This window comes from Ascaphus truei, chromosome 19 (assembly GCF_040206685.1).
Source record: "Ascaphus truei isolate aAscTru1 chromosome 19, aAscTru1.hap1, whole genome shotgun sequence".
NCBI lineage: Eukaryota > Metazoa > Chordata > Amphibia > Anura > Ascaphidae > Ascaphus > Ascaphus truei.
This window is the reverse complement of record NC_134501.1, coordinates 7,875,144-7,897,306: the sequence shown is the minus strand read 5'-3', so window position 1 is coordinate 7,897,306 and position 22,163 is coordinate 7,875,144. Positions and strand designations below refer to the sequence as shown.

General features: G+C 42.8%; 1 protein-coding gene and 1 long non-coding RNA gene across 4 annotated transcripts in view; one reads left to right on the top strand and one right to left on the bottom strand.

Annotated features, from left to right (window-relative positions):
* The window catches only part of JPH3 (junctophilin 3), a 51,253-nt gene that overhangs the window by 9,674 nt on the left and 19,416 nt on the right, over positions 1–22,163 (top strand). Inside the window, exons 2-3 of one of the 3 annotated variants that reach the window (XM_075576432.1) lie at positions 8,632–8,800; positions 14,116–14,893. In XM_075576432.1, the coding sequence (XP_075432547.1) occupies positions 8,737–8,800; positions 14,116–14,893 (842 nt within the window). In that variant the 5' untranslated portion in view covers positions 8,632–8,736. Of the gene's footprint in view, positions 1–8,631; positions 8,801–14,115; positions 14,894–22,163 lie in introns of those variants that run through there. The other 2 variants (XM_075576433.1, XM_075576431.1) reach the window with 2 other exon arrangements.
* LOC142469789 (uncharacterized) lies at positions 13,377–21,134 on the bottom strand. The gene is made up of 3 exons (XR_012789085.1): positions 20,978–21,134; positions 17,689–17,819; positions 13,377–14,351 (listed from the first exon to the last, which is right to left on the bottom strand). It is a non-coding gene; the product is annotated as an uncharacterized LOC142469789 (long non-coding RNA).

The following is a 22,163-nucleotide window of genomic DNA, read 5'->3' as shown; positions in this document are numbered from 1 at the left end:
AAAAGTATCAATTCAAGCAATATCTATCCTACATGTCTTTTTTTTTAAATAAATCAGTTCTGTAGTATTAAATCATTTGTATTACTTTTTTTTGTATTCAGCTCTTAATGCCATTTTTAATGCGTTTTAATATACTGAGCGTCTTTTGATTTCTATAACAAGTTTTATCCCACCTCCCCAGAAGTGCAATAACTTTGTAACATTTTCCTGTTTGTGATCATTTGTTGCCAATATTCCCAACAGTTTGAGCTGCAAACTGTAACAATAGATAATGTTACCCTAGTAATTTAGGAATACATTGTAGCTGCTGAGTTACACTAACTGAAGGATTGATTGAAACTGAAAGGCGGCCATTTAGCGAGCCCTGGGAAGCATGATCTTTGCTGATCGATCACGGGAAAAACTAATCGATCGGCAGCTTAGGTAATTAGTTTTCAATAAAGGTAATTAAATGCTACATATATTTAAAAACAAAATAATAATTTTAAGTGCTGCTTGTATTGCTTCTTTAAAGCAGAAGCCCAAGCTGCCATTTAAAAATACTCCCCCCCCTTTAATATGTGCATCAAATACAATCCACACAATGATAAGTAATTAGCTAAGTTGCTGATTAATCTGTTCTCCTGTGATTGATCGGCAAAGATTCGGCTCAGGGGTTCACTAAATGGCTGTCATCGCAGCAGAAGAGGACCAAAGATGCAAAGTTCTGTGGGGAAGATTATATGACCAGGCAGTCACTAGATACAATTGGTGCACTACTGCAGGGCTCAAAAAGGGGTGTGCCAGAGCCTGTATCGAAGAGGAAGGGGATGTGACTTTGTAAATGGTTGCTATAGAAACAAAAAATGCTCGTTACATTATAATACATACAAAATGTCATTCAGAGTTGTTTTAAATGCTACAAGTATTTTCCCATAGTACAGAACTGATTTATTAAATAAAAACACACATGTAGGATATTGCTTGGTCTGCAGCTTTAACAGTCTATAAACACAGTAAAACATGTACATAATTAGACAGCAGGCTGGCTTTTTATAGTGCTGTTGAATGGTTAATGCAATTGGGAGATAAATACCACCAAGCCACTTAATTCCACACCATGTCTGATACAGTTGCCTCCTGAATGCCACGTTAGTAAACATGACATGATTTCTACGCAGATGGTTAGAGCTCATGTGATGTGAGAAGCAGAGCCCAACACTTGGTCTCTTCTTCCTAACCTGGGTACTTAGAACAGCGGTGTGCAAACTGGGGGCGCTAGATTTTCTGGACCCCAGTTGAAAATCACTGATCTACACAGTCCCAAATACCTTTTTCTTGTCTGATAAATGTACTGTAGGTCCCTACAGTAGATAAGTTATTCATGTGACTGTGTCTATTTCTGGGTGTAAATATTTGCTTATGTTCATGTTGCACTTTCTCTGCTTTGTACTTGTATTGTTTGGGTGCCCTGCTTGAAGATGTTTGTTACATTTCATAGAACCATTATTATTATTCTATAGATCTTTTATTATGAAAGATAATACTATATCATCTATAAGGTCCGTAGTAGAGTACACATATTGCGGCTCAATATATGTAAGGCATTCGTTTACCCATGATCACAATGGACTGGAATTGGGTTTTAATCTGACTCCTGTTACATCAAAGTCCAGATTATTTAGGGCCAGGCCACTCTGGTAAACAATGTGTTTGGGAGTGTATGTGGGCTGTTGAGGGCCCTATATTTCCTACATAGTAACAAGACTTCAGAAAGGAATATATGTCATTAGAGATCTCAGATTGTTCCACATCTTTTAGCCCTCTAAAGAGTATTACATTATATTCCAAAAAGATATCCACTGTCCAATATCCTCTTATTCTAAGATAGCCTGGACAGTGTATGTCCATTAATTAATTCATTCATCCATTAATTCAGCTGTAATCTGTGATCCAGACCTCCACAAAAGTGGTATTCAGATCAATAAAGCCAGCACTTCAGAGACCTTGATATAAATGTGAGAGTTTAATGCACGATCAATGTTTCGGTTCTTCTTTGGGCCTTTGTCTTGACAAAGGTCCAAGGAAGAACCGAAACGTTTCTCCTACTTTAAACTGTCACGTTTATATCGACACCTCTGGAGTGCTGGTTATTGCTTTATCTGTATTCATGTGTCCAGCATCACACGTCTTCCAAAGCCATTGAAAATGCAAAGTTATCGGTCAAGTTGTGCGGAGCTTATACTGCCCCTAACATCGCTAGCTGTATATGCCATTAGATCGGCAGGGCAATTAATCATTGTCAGCCCAATCACAACCCTTTGTTATGATTGCTGATTCATTAACTGTGAAGTACCATTTTTCACTTGATCATCATTTGGGGGAGAAAATACAATTTTGGATAGATTACGACATATCAGGAGCAAATGTAAATCTGACCCTGTCTCCAAAGTTTGAATAAATGAGATTCTACAGTATCTGAGCTATATAAAGTACATGCATTTATATATGGTTCATTTTTACCTCCAAATCTGACATGATTATTAGGTACAGTTTTTCTTCAAGTGAAGTATGAGGTTGTATCTGCCATATGAGGCATGCAAGGCCAAATAGGATGAATTTGAACATCTCATTAACGAGCAGCTTTTCTTGATTTCAGAATAATTCAGATTTTAACAACACAGTTTAACCTTTTTCCAGGTCCTGCAGTGAGTACAGTATACTAATCCCCATTGATGCCAGAGAGCTAACAACTTATTGTTGATCAGGGTGTTGCGGGCATAAAAGGGGTTTAATGAATATAGTGAGCTAACTTTTGCTAAGATGTCTCATAGAGAACTAGACAAGTTAGCACTCCCCATTCTGGACACGTTATTTGCTAAATGTGTTGCATGCTATTCCCAGGAGTGTGGCATCCCATGGTGAATCACACACCTATGGAGGGCCACCATCAGGATTACTATGCAACCTATCAACCTTTGGTGAACCTCAGTCTAATTATGTCTAAGATGTAGAGAATATTGGCTTATTAACCTTAAGAGCATTCACATATGTTTGGTGGTATCTGAAATGTGGATGGGTGCATTTAGCATAGAACTGAGAATCCCCACAATAAACTATTCCCCAATTGAACATTACCAATCATATTTCACTGGAAGTCCAGCTCTGAGTAATCAAAACAGAAGGAAATGAATTGTTTTCAGTCTAATTATGCTTTTCTGAGCACATTAGAAACCGAATAAGCAAAGTGCCAGCAAGGCATTAGAAATCAAACAGTACTGCCAGAGCCGACTTGATAGATCTGTAGGTAGTCATGAATAATGCAAATATCCAATGTAATGTACATTAAGGCTACAGGGGGGAATTTACTTGCATCTGTGGTTTTTAAGATTGATAAGTGGGGCTAATAATTGAGATATATTCTTTACCTGCCCACTTCATTGTGTTGTGTGATCAAATGAAACATAATTTGGATATAAAATGGGAAACACATTTAGCACATTATTTTGAGTTCTCTGCCTTGAGGATTCTGCAGTTAAGGAAGACTGTGTACATTTATCCTAAATACGACACAGTGTGAGCTAACAGGAAAGGGATGCTAGTGTATGTGTGTAGAAGACTAATAATAATTGATTATCATTGTATAGTGATGGGTTTTAAGACATATGCAGACATAGCAGAACCATACAGACATATCTGATTGATAAGCATAACATGGCCAAGTTCAGATGGAGCTGGCAAATGGGGTCTCTCATTGTAGAGGTTGCAGCACACCTCAGGGTTATTATTTCTCGCTCTCTATCTAGACTAATGGCTGTTCTTCTGCTCTGAACCCCTGTGGAATTTGGTATATACTTAAGTTTGGGATCAAATGATCAAGTCGAGAAATGTTATGCTGTGTATTGGGAGGAAGACGGTACAGCAAGTGGGGAGGAGAACTGGAAAGGGCAAAGGAGTTTGTACAGGACATCGTTTGTAGGGGAGGGTGGAGAAAATGTAAATGCAATTAGGTTACATTCCTAGAAGGGTGGTGGTGTGGTCATCTGATAAATGCATTATTCTAAGATGGTAGAACTCCTTCAAGATCCGATAGCAGTTCCGTGGGAAACATTACATTATCTCCCTGACCCAGGCACCTAAATTAAATTAAACACTTTTGTAGGTACTTATTCCACGCATTGTTATGATGGTGTGTGTAACGCATACCTCTAAGACCTATAAATCAAGGCTGCATTTCTACCAGTGGTGATGGGAAAACTTCACAGCAATTAATCACTCGTTCCAGATAAGTCTCATTCTTCACACATTCAAATCTTAAGACATGATCTAAAGACCTTTTTTCTTAACCCTGGCTCTCCTAAAACTCTCGCAGCACACCGCCATTTTCCATTGGGAAGACCAAATCAGTAATATGTATTCTTCTGCAACTGGTAACAGGTTAAAAGGACTGTTACTCACTGAAACATACACACACACATACACCCAGATGCCGTGCAGTGCGTTTCATACTCGGTCTCCTTAGCTATTAGGAGACATCACTTATATTAATTACAGAGCAAGTCTTCAGCTTCACACTTTTGCAGCTGCAACGGTTTAATAAATTGCTCTTCTGCAGTTGCAATTCGTTGTTAGCCTCTGCAGCAGCCAAGGGGTTAACGTGTTGAAATAGCGGCGCTTCACAGCAGTGGTCAAAGACGTATACATCTGTCTGGCAGCGAGGTGTGAGCAAAAACCTTAGGGAAGCCTATTGCTCTCACTGTCTGTGGCTGCGGTGAATGGTGTATTCAGAACCTTGGAGAGCTCAGGCCTTTCCAGGGCACTATCACTGACAACAATAGAAGTGCGTGTGAACAATGTCTTGCAGAGCGCCTACTGTAGCTTGCGCCTTACCATTTCTCAACGTGGGGGGAGGGAGGTGCTGATTTTATTTCTACTATCTGAAGACTTTTTTGAGTTTTGAGTAGAACATTTTTGATTTACTTACCTGCGTGCTGTCCCTTGATGTCGTGTTGCAACCGGTATCGTATGGTCTATATATATATGTGTGTGTGTGTGTGTGTGTGTGTGTGTGTGTGCGTGCGTGCGTGCGCGTGCGTGCGTGTGTGTGTGTGTGCAATACCAGAACACCTCCTAATTACATGTGAAATATGTGACGTGTAGTAACCCTGATAAAATGCTGCTTAAATGTCTAAGGTCCCCACACAAGTACCTCAAGGGAGAAACATGAAAAAGGATGACAAAAGCGCAAACAATCAAAATAAACTAGTGTATAATGCCAGAGTTGAAAAGTCGCATTGATCTGATGCAGTTGAAAGATGATCCTGAAAATGAACAAAGAAACAAAATAGTGAAGTACTGTATAAAATATTTTAGTACGCAAAAAATAAAATGCCACTTACAATCTAGAGAAGAATAACATCACATTTAGGGATATAACCCAGTAGCAGCAATCGGTTTGATGCCTGTGTACGCCGCTTGTTTGGATGACTGGATCAGACAGTAGACAAACTCTACTACCACAGCTCACTGTGTCAATTTTTCGCCTCCTTATCACCAGCCGATAACGTCGTGGGGCTTGACTGCGCCTGTGTGTTCGAGTGTAAACCACACAGCTCGGTGTGCGGTAGTAGCAAATTGTTTTGACATAGCCACTATATTCTAGCAATGGAATCCGTAGAGCAGCTCAGCAGGGAACCCAACGCATTTCGCTTATAAAAAAGCTTTCTCAGGGGTGAGCTGCTGTACAGCTTCCATTGCTACAATATCTATGATTTTATACACTGGGAATCACATTGTTGATTTGAGCTTATGTCATCTATGATATGTGATCATGTATATATATATAAAATAAAAAACAAGTAGTCGATACCGTTCTGTGGCTAACAAAATGCTTTTATTTGTGCGAGCTTTCGAGATACAGTGATCTCTTCTTTGGCCGATGTTACAATTGATAAAGCCAAAAAACTTTCTTTAGAAACAAAGAAACTGGAATGTTATCTGTGGGTGAAGCCTCCCCCTCTCCCTTCCCCCTGTGCAGTATGCGATTTATGACATAAGTTGCTAAATGGTCCCTGAATGCTTGTGAAGTAAGAGAATGCATGTATGTATGTGTGTGTGTATGTGTGCATGTGATTATTGATTATTAAGCTCGGCTAACACGGTACAGATACCACTACATCCACAACCACATCCACATTTTCACACATAATTGAAAATTGCAAAGCCAATACAACCAACCTCCCACTGATGGGACCCATTAAGGTTGAAACATGTCTGTGAGTAGTTTCTCTGGCTTTGCATCTGATTCCCATGCTGTGCTAAAAAGCTGTGTTAACAGCGAGCATTAGCTTATAAGGGTTCCATGTAAAAAGGGATTTCAGACAAAATGTGACATGGTGTGCTTATTTACATGTCATTTCCCAGAATCCCTTGCTGCAGTGGAAACACTGTATGCTAGGTGATAACGGTTGAAAGGCAGGATTGTAGACTTGTCTAAGACATGTGAATGTGCTCACAAGTGATATTCTTTATTGGCTATATGCAATACGTGGAGGGTTTCCTGTTGCCTTTGTCACCCTCCATAACTTAAAATGTGATGGTTTATACAGTACATACCACACCACACTATTAATTTTATCTTGCAAGACATTGAGCCAAACTGGTCTCTTGTATATATAAATCATTGGTGAGCTGTTGCTGAAGCTAGGGATACAAAAGAATTCTGGTTTCCACTGATGTTTGATGCACTGAAAAAATTGCCACGAAAACTGAGATACAACAAAAAGTGGTGATTATGATGAAAGGATCTTGACTTCAGCCCAATGGGATAAAATAGCTTTCTGCAATGCGTTTCACACCCTGATTTCAATACAGGAGAATCCGACAATTACAGGCAAAGGAGATGTGGGGTCTGTTAGGGAAGGGAGGTAGTGGAGAGGTGGAGAGAGCATATATTCCAGCAGGGCAGCATAGGAGGAGGACCGCACATGGGAGATCACCTCCCACCTTTACAGGGAGTTGTAGCCCAGCTCCTAATGTAATGCTACAATTTAGAAAAGCAGCAGGCCCAGAATCCCGTGAGCATGGGGCCCCATAGAAGGTCACATGGCAGACAGCAGCCATTCAGTGCAGAGGCTGCCTGCCATGTGATCTCCTCCTTCTGTAATCGTTCCCTCACAGGTGGAACTTGCACCTACTGCCCCCCATCTCTGTGTGCCCACTTACCCCCTGCCCTGCACCCCCGTCTTCTGCAACCTCTGCCCTCTCTCTCTGACCCCTTTCCTGCACCCTCTGCCCTTTCTCTCTCTCTGACCCTTCTCCAGCCCCCACTGCCCTCTCTTTCTCCCTCTGACCCCTCTACTGAACCCACTTACCCCATTCTACAGCCACTGTCCCTCTCTCTCTGCCCACTGCCCCCTTTACTGCACCCATGACCCTATCTGTCTCACTCATGCAACCACTGCCCTTCTCCATTGCGTCTTCCTGAACCCACTTCCTTTCTGTATATCCCCTCTTCCCCCTCTGTATCTCTCCTGAACTCCATGCCTCATGTCTCTGCCCACTACCCCTTTCTCTGTCTCTATCTATCCTGCAACCACAGCCCTCTGTTATTTTATATTTATAACAACATAACGACTAGATGAGGATGACGTTTTTAAGATACTATAAATAAATTAAAGGAAACTAGACTTAGTTTTGTAAGTGGCAATAGTAGTTTATTCTTTGTTGTGCAATAATAAATACACGAATATAGCAGATATGCTGCACATTGATTTATTTATAAAACAAAAACTGTGCATCCCCCAATATGAATTTCTGATTGTGCCCCTACATACATTGACAAGGATTTGGTAAGCAAGGCACTGCAGAGCCCTTCTGCTTATTATTATTATTATTATCAATAATAATAATAATAATAATAATACACAACACAAGTATGCTGGTCCTATTAAAAGGGAAAGTATAAGGCAACACATGCTTCATGTAAAAGGACCTTCCACGATTCTCCTGCAGATGACACTCCCACCTTTCTCTAAAACTCAAGAAAAGAGAGATAGGAAATTAAAAGGAGTGATGGAAAGGATGCCCACGCTTCAATTCCAGGAACTGTTTGGCCAACTGCAGCCTGAAAAATGAGATAAAAGGTCTCTTCATTAAACAGATTCTGGCTTTGGTGCTATCATGTGGAAGGTCCTAAGATATAACCCATTGAGTGCTGGAGAGGCCAGCAGCAACTTGCTTTACACAACCTCCTAGAACACCGGTGATAAATTCTATGCATGCACGGCTGCAGTATCATTCTTTAGTTGCTATGCCGGAAACAATATTAAACTATTGTATTAAACCAGTGGTGCGCAAACTGAAATGTGTGGCGCTAGATTTTCTGGAGGGGGCGCAGCAGTTATAGAGGTCCCACGCTCTCCCCCAGGCATTAAATTAAATGCCAGGTGTGGCACTGCGAAACGCGTAGGGTGTAAGGTGTTGGAGGACATGTTCAGAGGTCATAACCAGAAGGAGACGCGACTTATCAGAAGCCACGCGAGATGCCAGCAACACACGTGTGGTACCGGAGAGACTTTTTGTCCGCGTCATCCCCGTCCGATCTCCTCCTCCACTCTTCCCATAAGCTTTTTTGCATATGTTTTATTGCAGGGGTGGCCAACTCCAGTCCTCAAGGGCCACCAACAGGCCAGGTATTAGGGATGTCCCTGATTCAACACAGGGTGGAAAAGTGGTGGAGGAAGAGATCGGACGGGGATGACGCAAACAAAAAGTCTCTCCGGTATCACACGTGTGTTGCTGGCATCTGATGTGGCTTCTGGTAAGTCGCGTCTCCTTCCAGTTTCGAACTCAGAACTTGTCCCCCAACACCTGACACCCTACGCGTTTCGCAGTGCCACACCACTTCTTCAGGGGTTCTATATATATTTTGAAACTTGGACCCTAAATGCGAAGACAATTCAGAAGCTTCAGCACACAGTTTTACACTCCTCACTATATATATATATATATATATATATATATATATATATACACACACACATACATAAACACACACACATGGTCAGTTGACCCCTCTCCGAGGGCGCCCCTCAGGAACAGGATGGAAGGGATGGGTAAATTCCCATATGTGGAAAACAGAGAGGACACACAGGTAGTATAGATTGCTTTATATTCATGCAGAAAATAAATGTAATACACTTACAAAAGTGCTGTAAGTACAGGCATTTGAACCACCCTGGGTCAGACTGTGATAGAGGACTGCAACACTCCTGTCCTGATGATACAGCTGTGGTGGCCGACCACATGGGGCAGATGTCCAGATCCAGGATGGGGAAAACCAAAACAAATTGGCCCAGGATCCTCAGAGTAGTTCACCACACACCAAACACCTTGGGGGTCTCCAAATGGAATGCACACTCACCCTACGCGTTTCACTTGTTTTGAGCTTCCTCAGGGGTGACATTTATGCTCTAGGGATATGAACTGTCCTCAGCAAATTCTAGGAACACTGAATTCGAGATGAATAAATGGTAACACGGTGGACGGTGGTCTGACAGAAATGTCAATGGTATTTGAATAATGAGCCGCTTGCTTTCACCTGCTCATAGGTCCTGCAAATGAAGGAAGAGCTTAATGAGGAAGGTGATTTGGTTTTAGGTATCTTGAAATAACATAATCCTCTTTGCATCGCAGGCATAGACACCTGTAACACGCCAAGGAGTTGTGGTTAGAAATATTGGCAGAGTAGTTGGCAAACCTTGAGAGCACCCAAATGGGAACACTAGTGGTGCAAACGGTGGGACGGTGGCTTGAACCTTTTGAAATTAGTAGAACCCTCCTTTTTATTTTTTACACAAAAAATTCCTCACTTTAATTTCTGCCCAAGAAGCCTCCAGATGATCACGCACCAGGGTAACCGGATAAGTGCAAAAAAAGAACATCGCAAAATCACAGCTCACAATATCATAGAAGCGCTGCTTCCAATGGTTTTGCTTATACTGCTACCCTTATGGTTACCGGCGGTGTACAACACTTTTCAGCACTGTTCTGCATATACTCCAAGCCCTGCTGTATACTGTACCTGCCATTTAAATCCTGGTCAGCAGTGTAATAAGGGTGCAGTCTTGTATTTAGTTATTCACATTTACTGGCCTATTCTCAGCTGGGATGCAGCTTGAGTAAAACCTGAAGAAACACCGACCCGCGTGATTATCACGATGTTGAATTGCAATTTGGCTAGAAGGTATGTTCCAGGGAGTGAAGGAGTTATTTTAACCCATGTCTCTGCAGGTCCAAAACAATTGCAATGTTCCAAACCCCAATTTTAGCTCTTGGGGAAAAAATCATCTAAAAAAGGGCTTTTGAGAGAAAACAGTCAGTAACCTAATTTACTCATCTACTTCTGAGTGCCAACGGAGTCAGTGGGAGAGCATTATGCCTTTTGGACTGATTAACACCTATTGCTGCCGGATGGGCCAGCAAACCGGTAACAAATGGGTAAGGTGCTTTATATTCGGAGAGCCTCTTTATGCTGCAAGAGGTTTGTTACATGTGGGACTGTGTAGAACTGGAGTATTTTTGATGTATGCAAGAACCTGAAGCAGAACAAGGTACAAACTGATGCACATAGTACAGGTCTTTTAAAAAGAAGCTTATCAAGCTTGGCATACACTCAGAGGCAAATTCATTAGATGCATGTCACTGCCTACAACATTATCATGTATTACTGCAAATAAACTTCAAGAACATGAGAAAGCCAACAGGGCAAATCAAGCCACCGACATCCTATATGCCAACTACACCAGGGCCCATATTCATTAAGCAGTGCTATACCATAAAGGAATCTTATGGACCATTGAAATGAACCTCATCTATTCACTGGCTACAGCTATCACTTAATGTCCTAAACATCACTGGGATGAACCCAACAAACAGATTAGCAGCAGAGATTCATTTAAAGAGGGTTGCAGATACAAACAACCTCTTTTTAGTTTAACCACTACAAGGTTAATGTGGAGAGATTCCTGGGAACAAAACTGAACACCCGAAATACCTGGGATATATGTTAATTTAGGCCATTTGCATATACTTTGCATATCCAAGTTGGCATATTTCTCAGGTATCTCAGGTGTGTCCAGGTTTGTTGCCAGTTTTCTCTCCAGGTGTTGTATAAAGGAGGGTAGATCAGGTTCTCTCACCTCTCCCCCGGCGTTAACTTTATCGGACCTTTGTGGATATGTGTCATTAGGGGAAACGTATCATTATCACTAACGTCCATTATAGTTAACGCATTGCTGAGCTTTGAAGATACATATTGATACTTAACGATATGTTTAAATCTGCGCCTCAGTGGGTGACAATCTCCATCATAGAGTTTGGGCTGATCAAACACAGCTCTATCACATCGGTAATGCATGATTAATGTTATCAGTATTAATACTGTAAGTCAGAAGCCATTTATAATGTATTCAACATGAAAGGTTTGTACTACTTTTTAGCCCTGAAACAATGACGCAGAAAATAAAATGATGATATTATCTTAGTACAAACTCCAACATGATTTTCTTCAAGAACATTGTAGTTTGAGATTCCTCTCGGGTAATCCAAGAATGACCCTGGCCAGGGCACCTGTTGTACATGTTTTCAGCAGTAGGCAGATCCCGCATTTAGTCTGTACACACTCGGATGAGTTTTGTGTTTTCTTCTCTGCAGTGCTTTGAAATACTTGGCTGAACCTCCCGCGGGGATCTATCTATTTGTCTGGGAATGTGTTATGTTTTGCAAAGCTAAGAGGGCAGGATGCTGTGGTTCTGCCCCTCTATCTCAGCGGGAAAAGCTCAAGGCTCACAAAGTTGATGGCTCAATCTCCAAGTCTGAGGTGGAGACACAAAATATCCTGTCTGGGGTCCTCTTCTCTCTCTTAATCCCTTCTATTCTTGCCCCTTTCTCTCCGTTTGGTTATTTTGTGTGTTTCTCCATTTCTCGTGCCTTATTCTGACTCTTAGGTCTCTTGTTCCCAATAGCTCTCCACTTCTTTCTTGGTCTCCCCTGGGCCTTCCTTACCTTTGAGGGCGTTGGATTAGCATCAGAAGAACAGCAGGACCCTGGGGGGAGAAGCAGCCCTTGTGAAATGATTCTTCTGCTCTCTTTACATTATCATTTTGTCTTTTTTTGGCTTACACCTGTAGTCTGTAAACTGTCCTAGGACAGGCTCTCATATCTAACATTATATTTACTGTAAAAACTGTGCATACTGTACAGCCTAACCAGTCTACAACAGAAAAGCAGCATTATAATACATACAATGTCTCAAAATGAACTATCAACCAGTAATAAGACTTATGTAGGATCTGCACCTTTTCACACTGGAGAAGTATCTTCCGGGGCCCTCAGGTGCCAATATAAGGAGTATAATAGTAGATATCTCTAATATCTCTGTTTTACTTAACCAGATGCAGCTCTGCTCTTCCAGTATTTCTCATACACTCCTCCTGCAGCACCTGTTACCTGTAATGAGCTGGGCTCTGAGGGCACCTGGTGACAAGTTTGATCTTTAAATGAAGATGATGCCATTGGGATAAACAGTTCTGTAAACAGCCACAACTGTAACTGCTCCCAGCTACGCCGAAGCTGCACTTGCGTTGCCACAGGTCACAGCCAGTCTGGTGACACACCTGGCATGGTTTGTTTGTACCCGAGGCAGCGTACCTGTTATTTCAAAGCCAGATGAAGCTTTGTATTTGTTTGGGACAAAAGTAGTCAATGGAAAGTAGCCAGGCTGTGACCCTTCAAGGTCGTGTCAACATTCATTGGACCCTAAGAACTGTCTCCATTGCCCTTAACATCTGCACAGCAGATGGTGCAACGCACTAATGCCCAGACCCCCCACACAGGGCTCAGCTTTAGCACACCTTGACTCCAGGTATGTGAGTGGGAGTAAAGGCGTGCCAAAGCTTAGCACCGTTATGTGGACCTGGACCTAGGTGTGTCAGCACTGTGAGTGTGCGCAGTAATCCCCTGATTGAATAAGGATGGGGGGGGGGGATAAGGTTGCATCTCCTCCCACCCACTCGCCTTGCTGTACTTTCGGCCCACATTCTAAATCACGTTTGTGTTCATATTTGATATTTAGAAAAGTTGGGTCACACGGACACCGGCATTTATTGCATTCATTTGAATATTGACGCATTCATTAGACTTATTCCACTCTTTCCGACACTAGTGCTTAGAAGCATTAGTGTGATGTAAAGACTGTAAGATAGTGCCCCGAACAGCACTATCACAGTTTAAGGAATAACCACCATTTACTCTTATTTTAATATATCTTTTATTGGGGGTGGGGGGGGTGGAGGGGGGGAGACCATGGTAGATCTATTCAATGTAACATTATTCATGTGTGTCCACATAGCCCAGGGAAGCAGTAAGGAGTGCACGGTCTCTGTAAGGGATGCCAGTAGTATTGCATATAGTGCATTGATTGCTGCCATTAGAAGTATAAAGGACACAACTGACCCAACTGATAAACAGTAAATGAATGATCGACATACTGTACCACAGAAACAAGTATAAGTTCTGGTAAGATGTGCACGTGGTTAAAAAGAAACGTAAACCAAGGAAAAATAACATGGATATACTCAATGCAGATGTTTTATCAGATCTATTTCATGCTTAGAAAAGGGAAAGTGGTTAGAATGTGGATACATTGGAGCACAATAAAAGCATTGCATAGACTGTCAGACTGACACAACATGACATTCATCATATCACAATATACACGACGTAGCAAAACTGGAAGACTGTTTCAACGTTGCAATGCTCCAGTATCAAGTCCAATGTAAACAAATGAAGAAGCATTCAAGGGAAAAATGTGTAATTACACGGATACCTTTTATTGTATGAAAGATTTTATACCTCACGGAAAAAAGGATTCATACTGTAAACTGATACTGGGTATCACACTACTTGCATCTTTTATCTTCACTAGAACGGAGGGCTACTGATTTTCTTATGAATGTTTATTTTATTCCCACGGGTACACAATACACTCAGCTGTTATAATAAATGGGTGCTTTACTATGTTGCTTGTCATGAAAACGTTGCCAACCTTGCTTGCCCTTTGTGTGTCTTCCTCAGGTACCTACCAAGGCCAGTGGGTTGGTGGGATACGTCAAGGGTATGGAGTGCGTCAGAGCGTCCCCTATGGAATGGCTGCGGTTATCAGGTCCCCCCTCAGGACCTCTATAAACTCGCTCCGTAGCGAGCACACGAACGGTTCGGCGTTACACCCAGATGCCTCAGGCTCAGTGGCTGGCAGCCCTGCGGTGTCCAGGGGGGGGTTCGTGCTCATGGCCCACAGCGACTCGGAGATCCTGAAGAACAAAAAGAAAGGCATCTTCAGAAGGTCCATCTTGAGTGGACTGAAGCTGCGCAAGTCGGAGTCCAAGAGTTCGTTGGCCAGCCAAAGGAGCAAGCAGAGTTCTTTCCGCAGTGAGGCTGGCATGAGCACGGTGAGCTCAACCGCGAGTGACATTAACTCCACCATCAGCCTGGGCGAGGGAGAGACAGAGCTATCTGTCATCGAGGACGATATCGATGCCACCACTACAGAGGTCTACTTGGGCGAGTGGAAACACGACAAGCGCTCTGGGTTTGGGATGAACCAGCGCTCGGATGGTCTGAAATACGAGGGCGAGTGGGCCAACAACAAGCGCCACGGCTACGGGTGCATGACCTTCCCTGACGGGACCAAGGAGGAAGGGAAGTACAAGCAGAACGTCCTGGTGAGTGGCAAGAGGAAGAACCTGATCCCGCTCCGGGCCAGCAAGATCCGGGAGAAAGTGGACCGGGCGGTCGAAGCAGCGGAGAGAGCAAGCAACATCGCTAAGCAGAAAGCCGAGATCGCGGCCTCCAGGTGAGGGGGGACCCATGGGGACGTGTAATGTAAAGTACTAGTGATTGTATTGTCGCTGGAGACGGGTACATTTGTTGGTGGGTTATGTTCTTATGGACCAACAGCAGAGTTCTGGGAAACTGCAGATGTAACAGTGTGTATGGAGCTTACAAAACCTTACAGATCTCTTTTATCTTGCAAGATTTTGAAAGCTCTGTACATCCTGTAACACATCAGAAGAACTCGGCTGTTGGTCCATTAAGAGATATCATGAAGGGCGGTGCAAAGGCTATCAGCTGTTGGGTTAACTCCTTCATTACCATAGCAATGCACTGCTGGCCGCTCAGGCAGTAAAGAGTGTACTCTTACATAACAGATATCAATGTTGCTGTAAATCGATAACTATGCTCGGTAAATAGGTATTTCAGAACTTTTCCGCAAGTTAAAGTTTATGAGTTATAAATCAGTTCCTAAAAAATATTACGCCTTAGTAAATTATCTATATTCGGAAGTGGCTGCTGATGCTGTTTTCAGCCCAAAATTCCCATTGAAGTCTATAGGAATTTTCAGCCGAAAATGTCCATAATGGCCACTTTGGACTGTAGAGAAATTACTGCTAAGATTTCAGGGCCTACGTTTGCAAAGCTAATTATACATATCTTCAAGAGGCAAACCGTGCGGCACTTATTTTAATATATGCCGAATTTGATTACCTTTATTGAAAACTAATTACCTAAGCTGCGTGATCGATCAGCAAAGATCCTGCTTCCCGGGGGTTCACTAAATGGCCGCCTTTTCGTTTCAATCAATCCTTCAGTCAGTGTAACTCAGCAGCTACAATATATCCTTATATTTATATCCTTATATTACTACGGTAACATTATCTATGGTTACAGTTTGCAGCTCAAACTGCTGGGAATATTGGCAGCAACTTATCACAAACAGGAAAGTGTTACAAAGCTCTTGCACTGCTGAGGAGGTGGGATAAAGCCTGCTATAGAAACCAAAGGATGCTTAGTATATTAAAACTCATTAAAAATGGCATTGAGTTGAATAAAAACAAAATGCAGTCAGTATTATCTAATACTACAGCCCTGATGTATTTATTAAAAACACACATGTAGGATATTGCTTGGCTTGCTCCTTTAAAGTGAAAGAAACATTTTAGTAATAATAATCAAGCGTGTGTCACTGTGCCAAAGCTTTTCACTTTATTGCAACTCGGATGGGGTGACAGAACACCCATTGTTAACCCCTGCACTACCAGAGGGATCTGCAGAACGCAGACTCCCATGGCAGCGACGGGATTAACATGTTCCCGCAAAGGTCAGTGGAGGTCACTCTTACAAGCTACCTGATAATGTACAGACCCCATAACCCCACTCATTTGGACCTTGCCAGCGATGTATGTATTGCCAAGTCCAATTGCACCTTTAGATAAAGGACTTGAGGCAGGGAATCCCTCCACTTGACCCAGTTCCCCTCCTCCTAATCCATGAAAGCCTATTCTCTCTCGCACACGTCCGCCCCCGTGACTCACCTTGCTGCAGAATCAGAACCTGCGCGTGCCGCCCCGGCTCTCAGAGCTCACGCAGAATGCGATTGCTTCTGTCCACATGAAGTTGCATGACAGGGACTCCCTCTTTGCCACCCACTTGTCTTGTGTGTGTGTGTGTGATAAGGGTTGCCTGTGTGTGATGAGGGGGAGAGAAGTGAGTCATCAACAGGTTTGAAATAATAGACTTGGCCTTGTTCTGTGGGTGACAGGACTGATTCCCTGGTATACACTCTGACTGCAGATGTGAAATCAGAAGCAAGCAAACAAGCGGCAAATTATACCTTTATTTAAGCTCTCTCTTTCCCTCCTTTTTAACCCCTTCGCTGCTAGGGAATTGCATTCCTTGGCACAGGGTTTGAGGCACATTTTTTCTTACTCTTCAGAGGGGAAGCCTATTGAAAATGTCCCCTAAAAATGTTTGTTTTATTATGTGCAACTAAATCAATGATGGCATGTCACATACATTGAGCTGTTAACCTTTGGAGGCCTCGCTGACAGTAAAAGTATTCAGTAATGTCTAAGATTTATTGCAGCTGCTTCAGGCTCCTAACAGTACTTCCCCAAAATATACTGAGCACTTTTGAGAGTGAGTCCAATACACCCTGTGGCTAACAGGACCCAGGATTGGTCACCCTTGATTTAAAATGCTTGCAGTGAAATGCTCCAGCTGACAGTGTAACAAAGGTGTGACTTTTCAGTATCCAGCCAAGGGCTCATGCCACAATGCACGAGGTAACAGACAAGGACATGCGACACACGTATTGTAATCCGATTCCATCTTTTCTTAATGGTCCCTCGGAAGTGGGAGCTTTTGCTAAATCAAAGGAGAGCACTGTGATTCAAAGGAGATCACTGTGTTTCAAAGGAGATCACTGTGTTTCAAAGGAGATCACTGTGTTTCAAAGGAGATCAATGTGTTTCAAAGGAGATCACTGTGTTTCAAAGGAGATCACTGTGTTTCAAAGGAGAGCACTGTGTTTCAAAGGAGATCACTGTGTTTCAAAGGAGATCACTGTGTTTCAAAGGAGATCACTGTGTTTCAAAGGAGATCACTGTGTTTCAAAGGAGAGCACAGTGTTTTTTTTCTAATTCCATTACTTAAAAGGACCGGATAGAAATATTCCTATGATGGAAACCAATGGAACACACAGCTGCCAGGAGAGAATAACAACCCTGATACTTAATCCCCCCTCTAGTGCTTGGTCATTAAACCGTTAGTGAGGTACATCAATAAAAGACAATATTGTTAGCAGCTTACCATCATTTTCTCTCCCTGTGGTCTTCTCATAACCACAGGCATCAAAGGGTTAAGTCATGGGTTCTCCAGTCCATCGGGTGGCATATGTCTTACTGTTTTTCTAGCGACATTCGATTCAGGGCGGTTTTGACCTGTAAAAAATGACAGGCGAATGACCGTCAAACGGTCGTCGTTTTTCACTTCCCCCCCCCCTCCGCCTTTCTGCCAATGTGTAGACATTCAATTTGGAATGTTTATACATCTGATTTGCCCCGAAGTTGCAATACCCTGAAATACTGAGGTTTTCTGGGGGGAGAGTGAGAAAGAGAGAAAGAAAGAGAGAGAGAGAGGCTCTCCCCCTCCGCCCATTTTTCAGGGTTTGGAACCTCTGTGCGAATTGAATGTATAAACAAACAATCTGATCGAATGAGCGGTGGTGTCCATTGGTATCGCGAATGTCACATTTTAAAACCAAGCTGCGAATAGCTGCGGCTGTGAAGAAACGCCACGTTCGCTTCGAAGGTCGGGGAAAAATGAGGCCTCTCTCTACTGGCGACATCTAAAGTATGGATGTTCTCCTCCTTAATGTTCCCGGGATGCAGGCAAAAGGAAGGTAACTTCACATCCTGCTTGAGGTGAAATGACCACTCGAGGTAAAAATTGTAGGGCTGGTCTAAGTACCACTTAATTTTGATGTAGAACAAGAAAAAGCTCTTTGCATGATTAGGCCTACAGCTCGCTAACAGAAGTGATACCCCGGTGAAAGGGTTGTTATTAGCATTAGGTCCAGAACTGATCGTTCAGGCTCAGAAGGATTTTTTTGTCAATGCTTTTAATACTAAGGGCAAATCCTTTCTAGTCTACTGAAACTTTAGCCTTCACATCTCAACAGCCTGAATGAAACGTGAGAGCAGGGAGTAAGAAGCAAAATTATTTTTCAATAATGTGGATCGAGCAGACGCCTGAACTTTTTGGTTAAGTCCTCGATGAAAACCTGCTGGAAAAAAAAATAAATCTAAAAGTTACCGATGTTTCCTGAAAAGCCGTCTCTGGGTTTTTGCACCATGCCAGTCATATGTTTTAGAAGTGGGCAGTTTAACAGGTACATTATGTGAGATTTCTTGCTTCTTCAAATATCAATTTCCAAGCTGCCAATGCTAGTATTTCCTGCCTGGCTATGCCGAAAAGGCGCCGGTATTAAGAGGTGCTCTGCCAAGGCTTGTCTTTCGCCATTCCAATGGGCTGTAAAAACCAGGCCCTTTTTGGTCAGTGCGGAAGGACTAGTACAATATCTAATTGGTCTCTCCTTATCTTTTGAAAAAGTCCTTGGATCCATTGAATGGCTGGAAACAGGTTGTCCAAAGTGAACGAGGAAGCATCTCGGATAATTCGTTCTTTTTTTGTTTTTCTGTCATTGCCATCAGACCTGCGTTATTTCCCATCTTTGTAGGATCCCATCAATATTCTTTGATGTAATTCACACTCTCCAGGAGCAAAATACAAGGTACCCGGCAACAACATTGTCCGTGCCCAGACGCTATCCTGCGGAAATTCTGCGCGTTTTCCTCTGCTCGCTGCAGAACAGGTTTTACTTCCGGGCCAAGGCTTCTCGCGCTGCCCTGCGTGCTTACACACGTGTAACACCTCTACCCCCGGCCAATAGGAGAGGGACCGCACCAAAGTGTTTCACGGTCGCATAAAGTGAGATTCCCGGTGTGTGCCGGGGATGCTCAGCGGTTCCCTTGGATCTCCCGGTGCCGGAACTTTGTGCAGGGCTGGGGTGTTGAGCGAGAAATTAAAAGGGCGCCAGGAACTTTTATTTAACTTTATTAACAGTCCAAATTTCAGGCAGCAACAAAACAGGTTTTCTTAGGTTACATGCAGACGCTTTACACTCAGGTTTCCTGAACCCCGAGGTTTGTAGGGAGAGCAGCTCTTTTTCAAGCCTTTTCTCTACAGCTTAAAGCAGCGGTCCAAGTTGCGTTTCCCCTCCAGCCGACTGAATCCCGGTAAGTAAACAGTTGCAGAGGCGTCACACGATCTCCCGGCATTTAATTTAAATGCCTGGGGGAAGAGCGCGGGGCCTCTGCAACTGCCCTCGCCCCCCCCAGCAAAATCTCACCCCTCCCCCTTTGGGGTTGCGCTCCCCACTTTGCGCACCACTGCACTAAATGGCTGTCAGTGCAGCAGAAGTGGACCAAAGATGCAAAGTTCTGTGGGGAAGATCATGTGACCAGGCAGTCTGCCAGAGCCTATTTCAGAAGAGGAAGGGGATGTGACTTTGTGAAAACTATACTTCTTACGGACCAATACAGGAATACTGTGTAGCAATATATTAATGATATATATATATATATATATATATATATATATATATGTAATGGCGACAAAAAAGGGCCGCACACACTAGGTAAGTAACTCTCAGCAGAGGTGGGTGGTGCACAGTTACTTGGGGTAATAATAGAGGGGTAAAATCACAAAGTGATCAAAGTACCCGCATGACACGGGGGTAACGCAAAAATAGCATTTATTCATCCATCAGATAAACAAATCCCAATGATTATCTGATGGATCATTAAATCTTATTTCTGCATTACCCCTTGTGTCGTGCTAGTACTTTCATCACTTTCTGATCTTACTATATATATATATATATATTTTTTTTTTTCAGACACATAAATATCCATGTAAAATGCTTTGTAGGAACAGAATCTGCCTTTCCCTAGTGAGACGTATTCCGCCACATAACATCAATTATTCATGCTGATCCACCTCTAATGCACATGTTACAGTGTGTTATCATTTGGACACATATTCCAGGACAGTCACACGGGTACTTACCGTGCAGTGAGCAGGAAGTCTGCTATGAATTATATATTTCCTGTTAAACTGGAGAGTAACACTTTATCATCCCGAGAGCCTCGTTGTATTGTGTCCTAGTGCAATGCACAGAGCAGAGATAAAGGGGCTTATATTCTCAGTCAGGGGCGGCCAACTCCAGTCCTCAAGGGCCACCAACAGGTCAGGTTTCCAGGATATCCCTGCTTCAGCACCGGTGGCTCAATAAGTGGCTTAATCATAATGAAGTCGAAGATTGAGCCAACCACTGATTGAGCCGCCTTTGCTGAAGCAGGGATATCCTGAAAACCTGACCTGATGGTGGCCCTTCAGGGCTGGAGTTGGCTACCCCTGGCCTATACGCCTTTTTATCACAGTGGGGTGGCTCCTCTCCATGTCCTGAAAGGACAGGGATCAACCATCAGTTACCCAGCAGAAAGCTCACAGTTTTGGTACCCAAAGAGGCACTTACATCTTTTAGCAAATCTCCAGCTGCCTGTCACCCGTGTGATGGCCGAGACGCTCGCTCTGTTCTGCACCGCATTCTGTCATGTTAAAGCTTCCCAGAATCCCTTGCTGCAGTGGAAGCACTGTATGCTGGGTGATAATGGTGAAGGGCAGGGTTGCAGACCTGCCTAAGACATGCAAATGAGCACAGTAATATTTCCATTTGATATATATATATAAAATAAAAAATGAATAGACGAAACCGTTCTGTGGCTAACTAAAAGATTGTATTTGTGCGAGCTTTCGGGATAAACTGATCTCTTCTTCCGGTATCACGAAAAGCTTGCACAAATAAAAGCATTTAGTTAGCCACAGAACGGTTTCGTCTATTCATTTTTGATTATTAAGCTCAGTTAACACAGTACAAATACCTCTACATTATATATATATATATATATATATATATAGAAAAATATAAGAAAAAAAAAGCGCCAAATCCTAGTGCATTACTGTGCAAAAATCAATATATTTAATTCCCAAAAATCTCAATAAAAATGAACTCACAAACATAAAACAATTAAAAGCATTGTATGAGTAATACTCATGCTCCTAGGACCAGGAAACGCTGCTTTGCTGTTGAAGTCCCTCCGTGGCTCCACTGGAACAGATTGCTGCCTCCGTTGTTCACTGCCTGCAGGAACTGACGAATCAGGCACTCCACGATGGTCTCTCCCCCGGTGCACACCAACCAGTTGCTTTTTAGTTCCCACCGGGGACGGTTGAAGTCGCGGACCAGCGGATGACGTCACGGGAACCGTTCTTAATACCGGACCGGTATAGATACCCAGCAGTTCAATTGCAAGCGTTGAAAAGTCCACTGCACACCTTCCCTACGCGTTTCATCTGATTAACAGACTTCTTCAGGGGATGGACTCTGGGTGTGTGGTGTCTCATATTATATACCCCCCAAGTCCAATTAGCTTAATTAGTTGAAAGGCAAAAAACACTGTGTTGGCAGTTTAGGTGGAACAGATTAATTACACATGTGAACACCTAATTTTGCATCCACATCACTGAATACTTGCCAGCACATAGAAATGTATATAAAATACTGATGAATACCAGTTGTACTGAAAAATAAATAAAAATAATTAAAACAAACATGTAGTTGATGTCCTTGTCTATATTATTAGTATTTATACGGACTACAA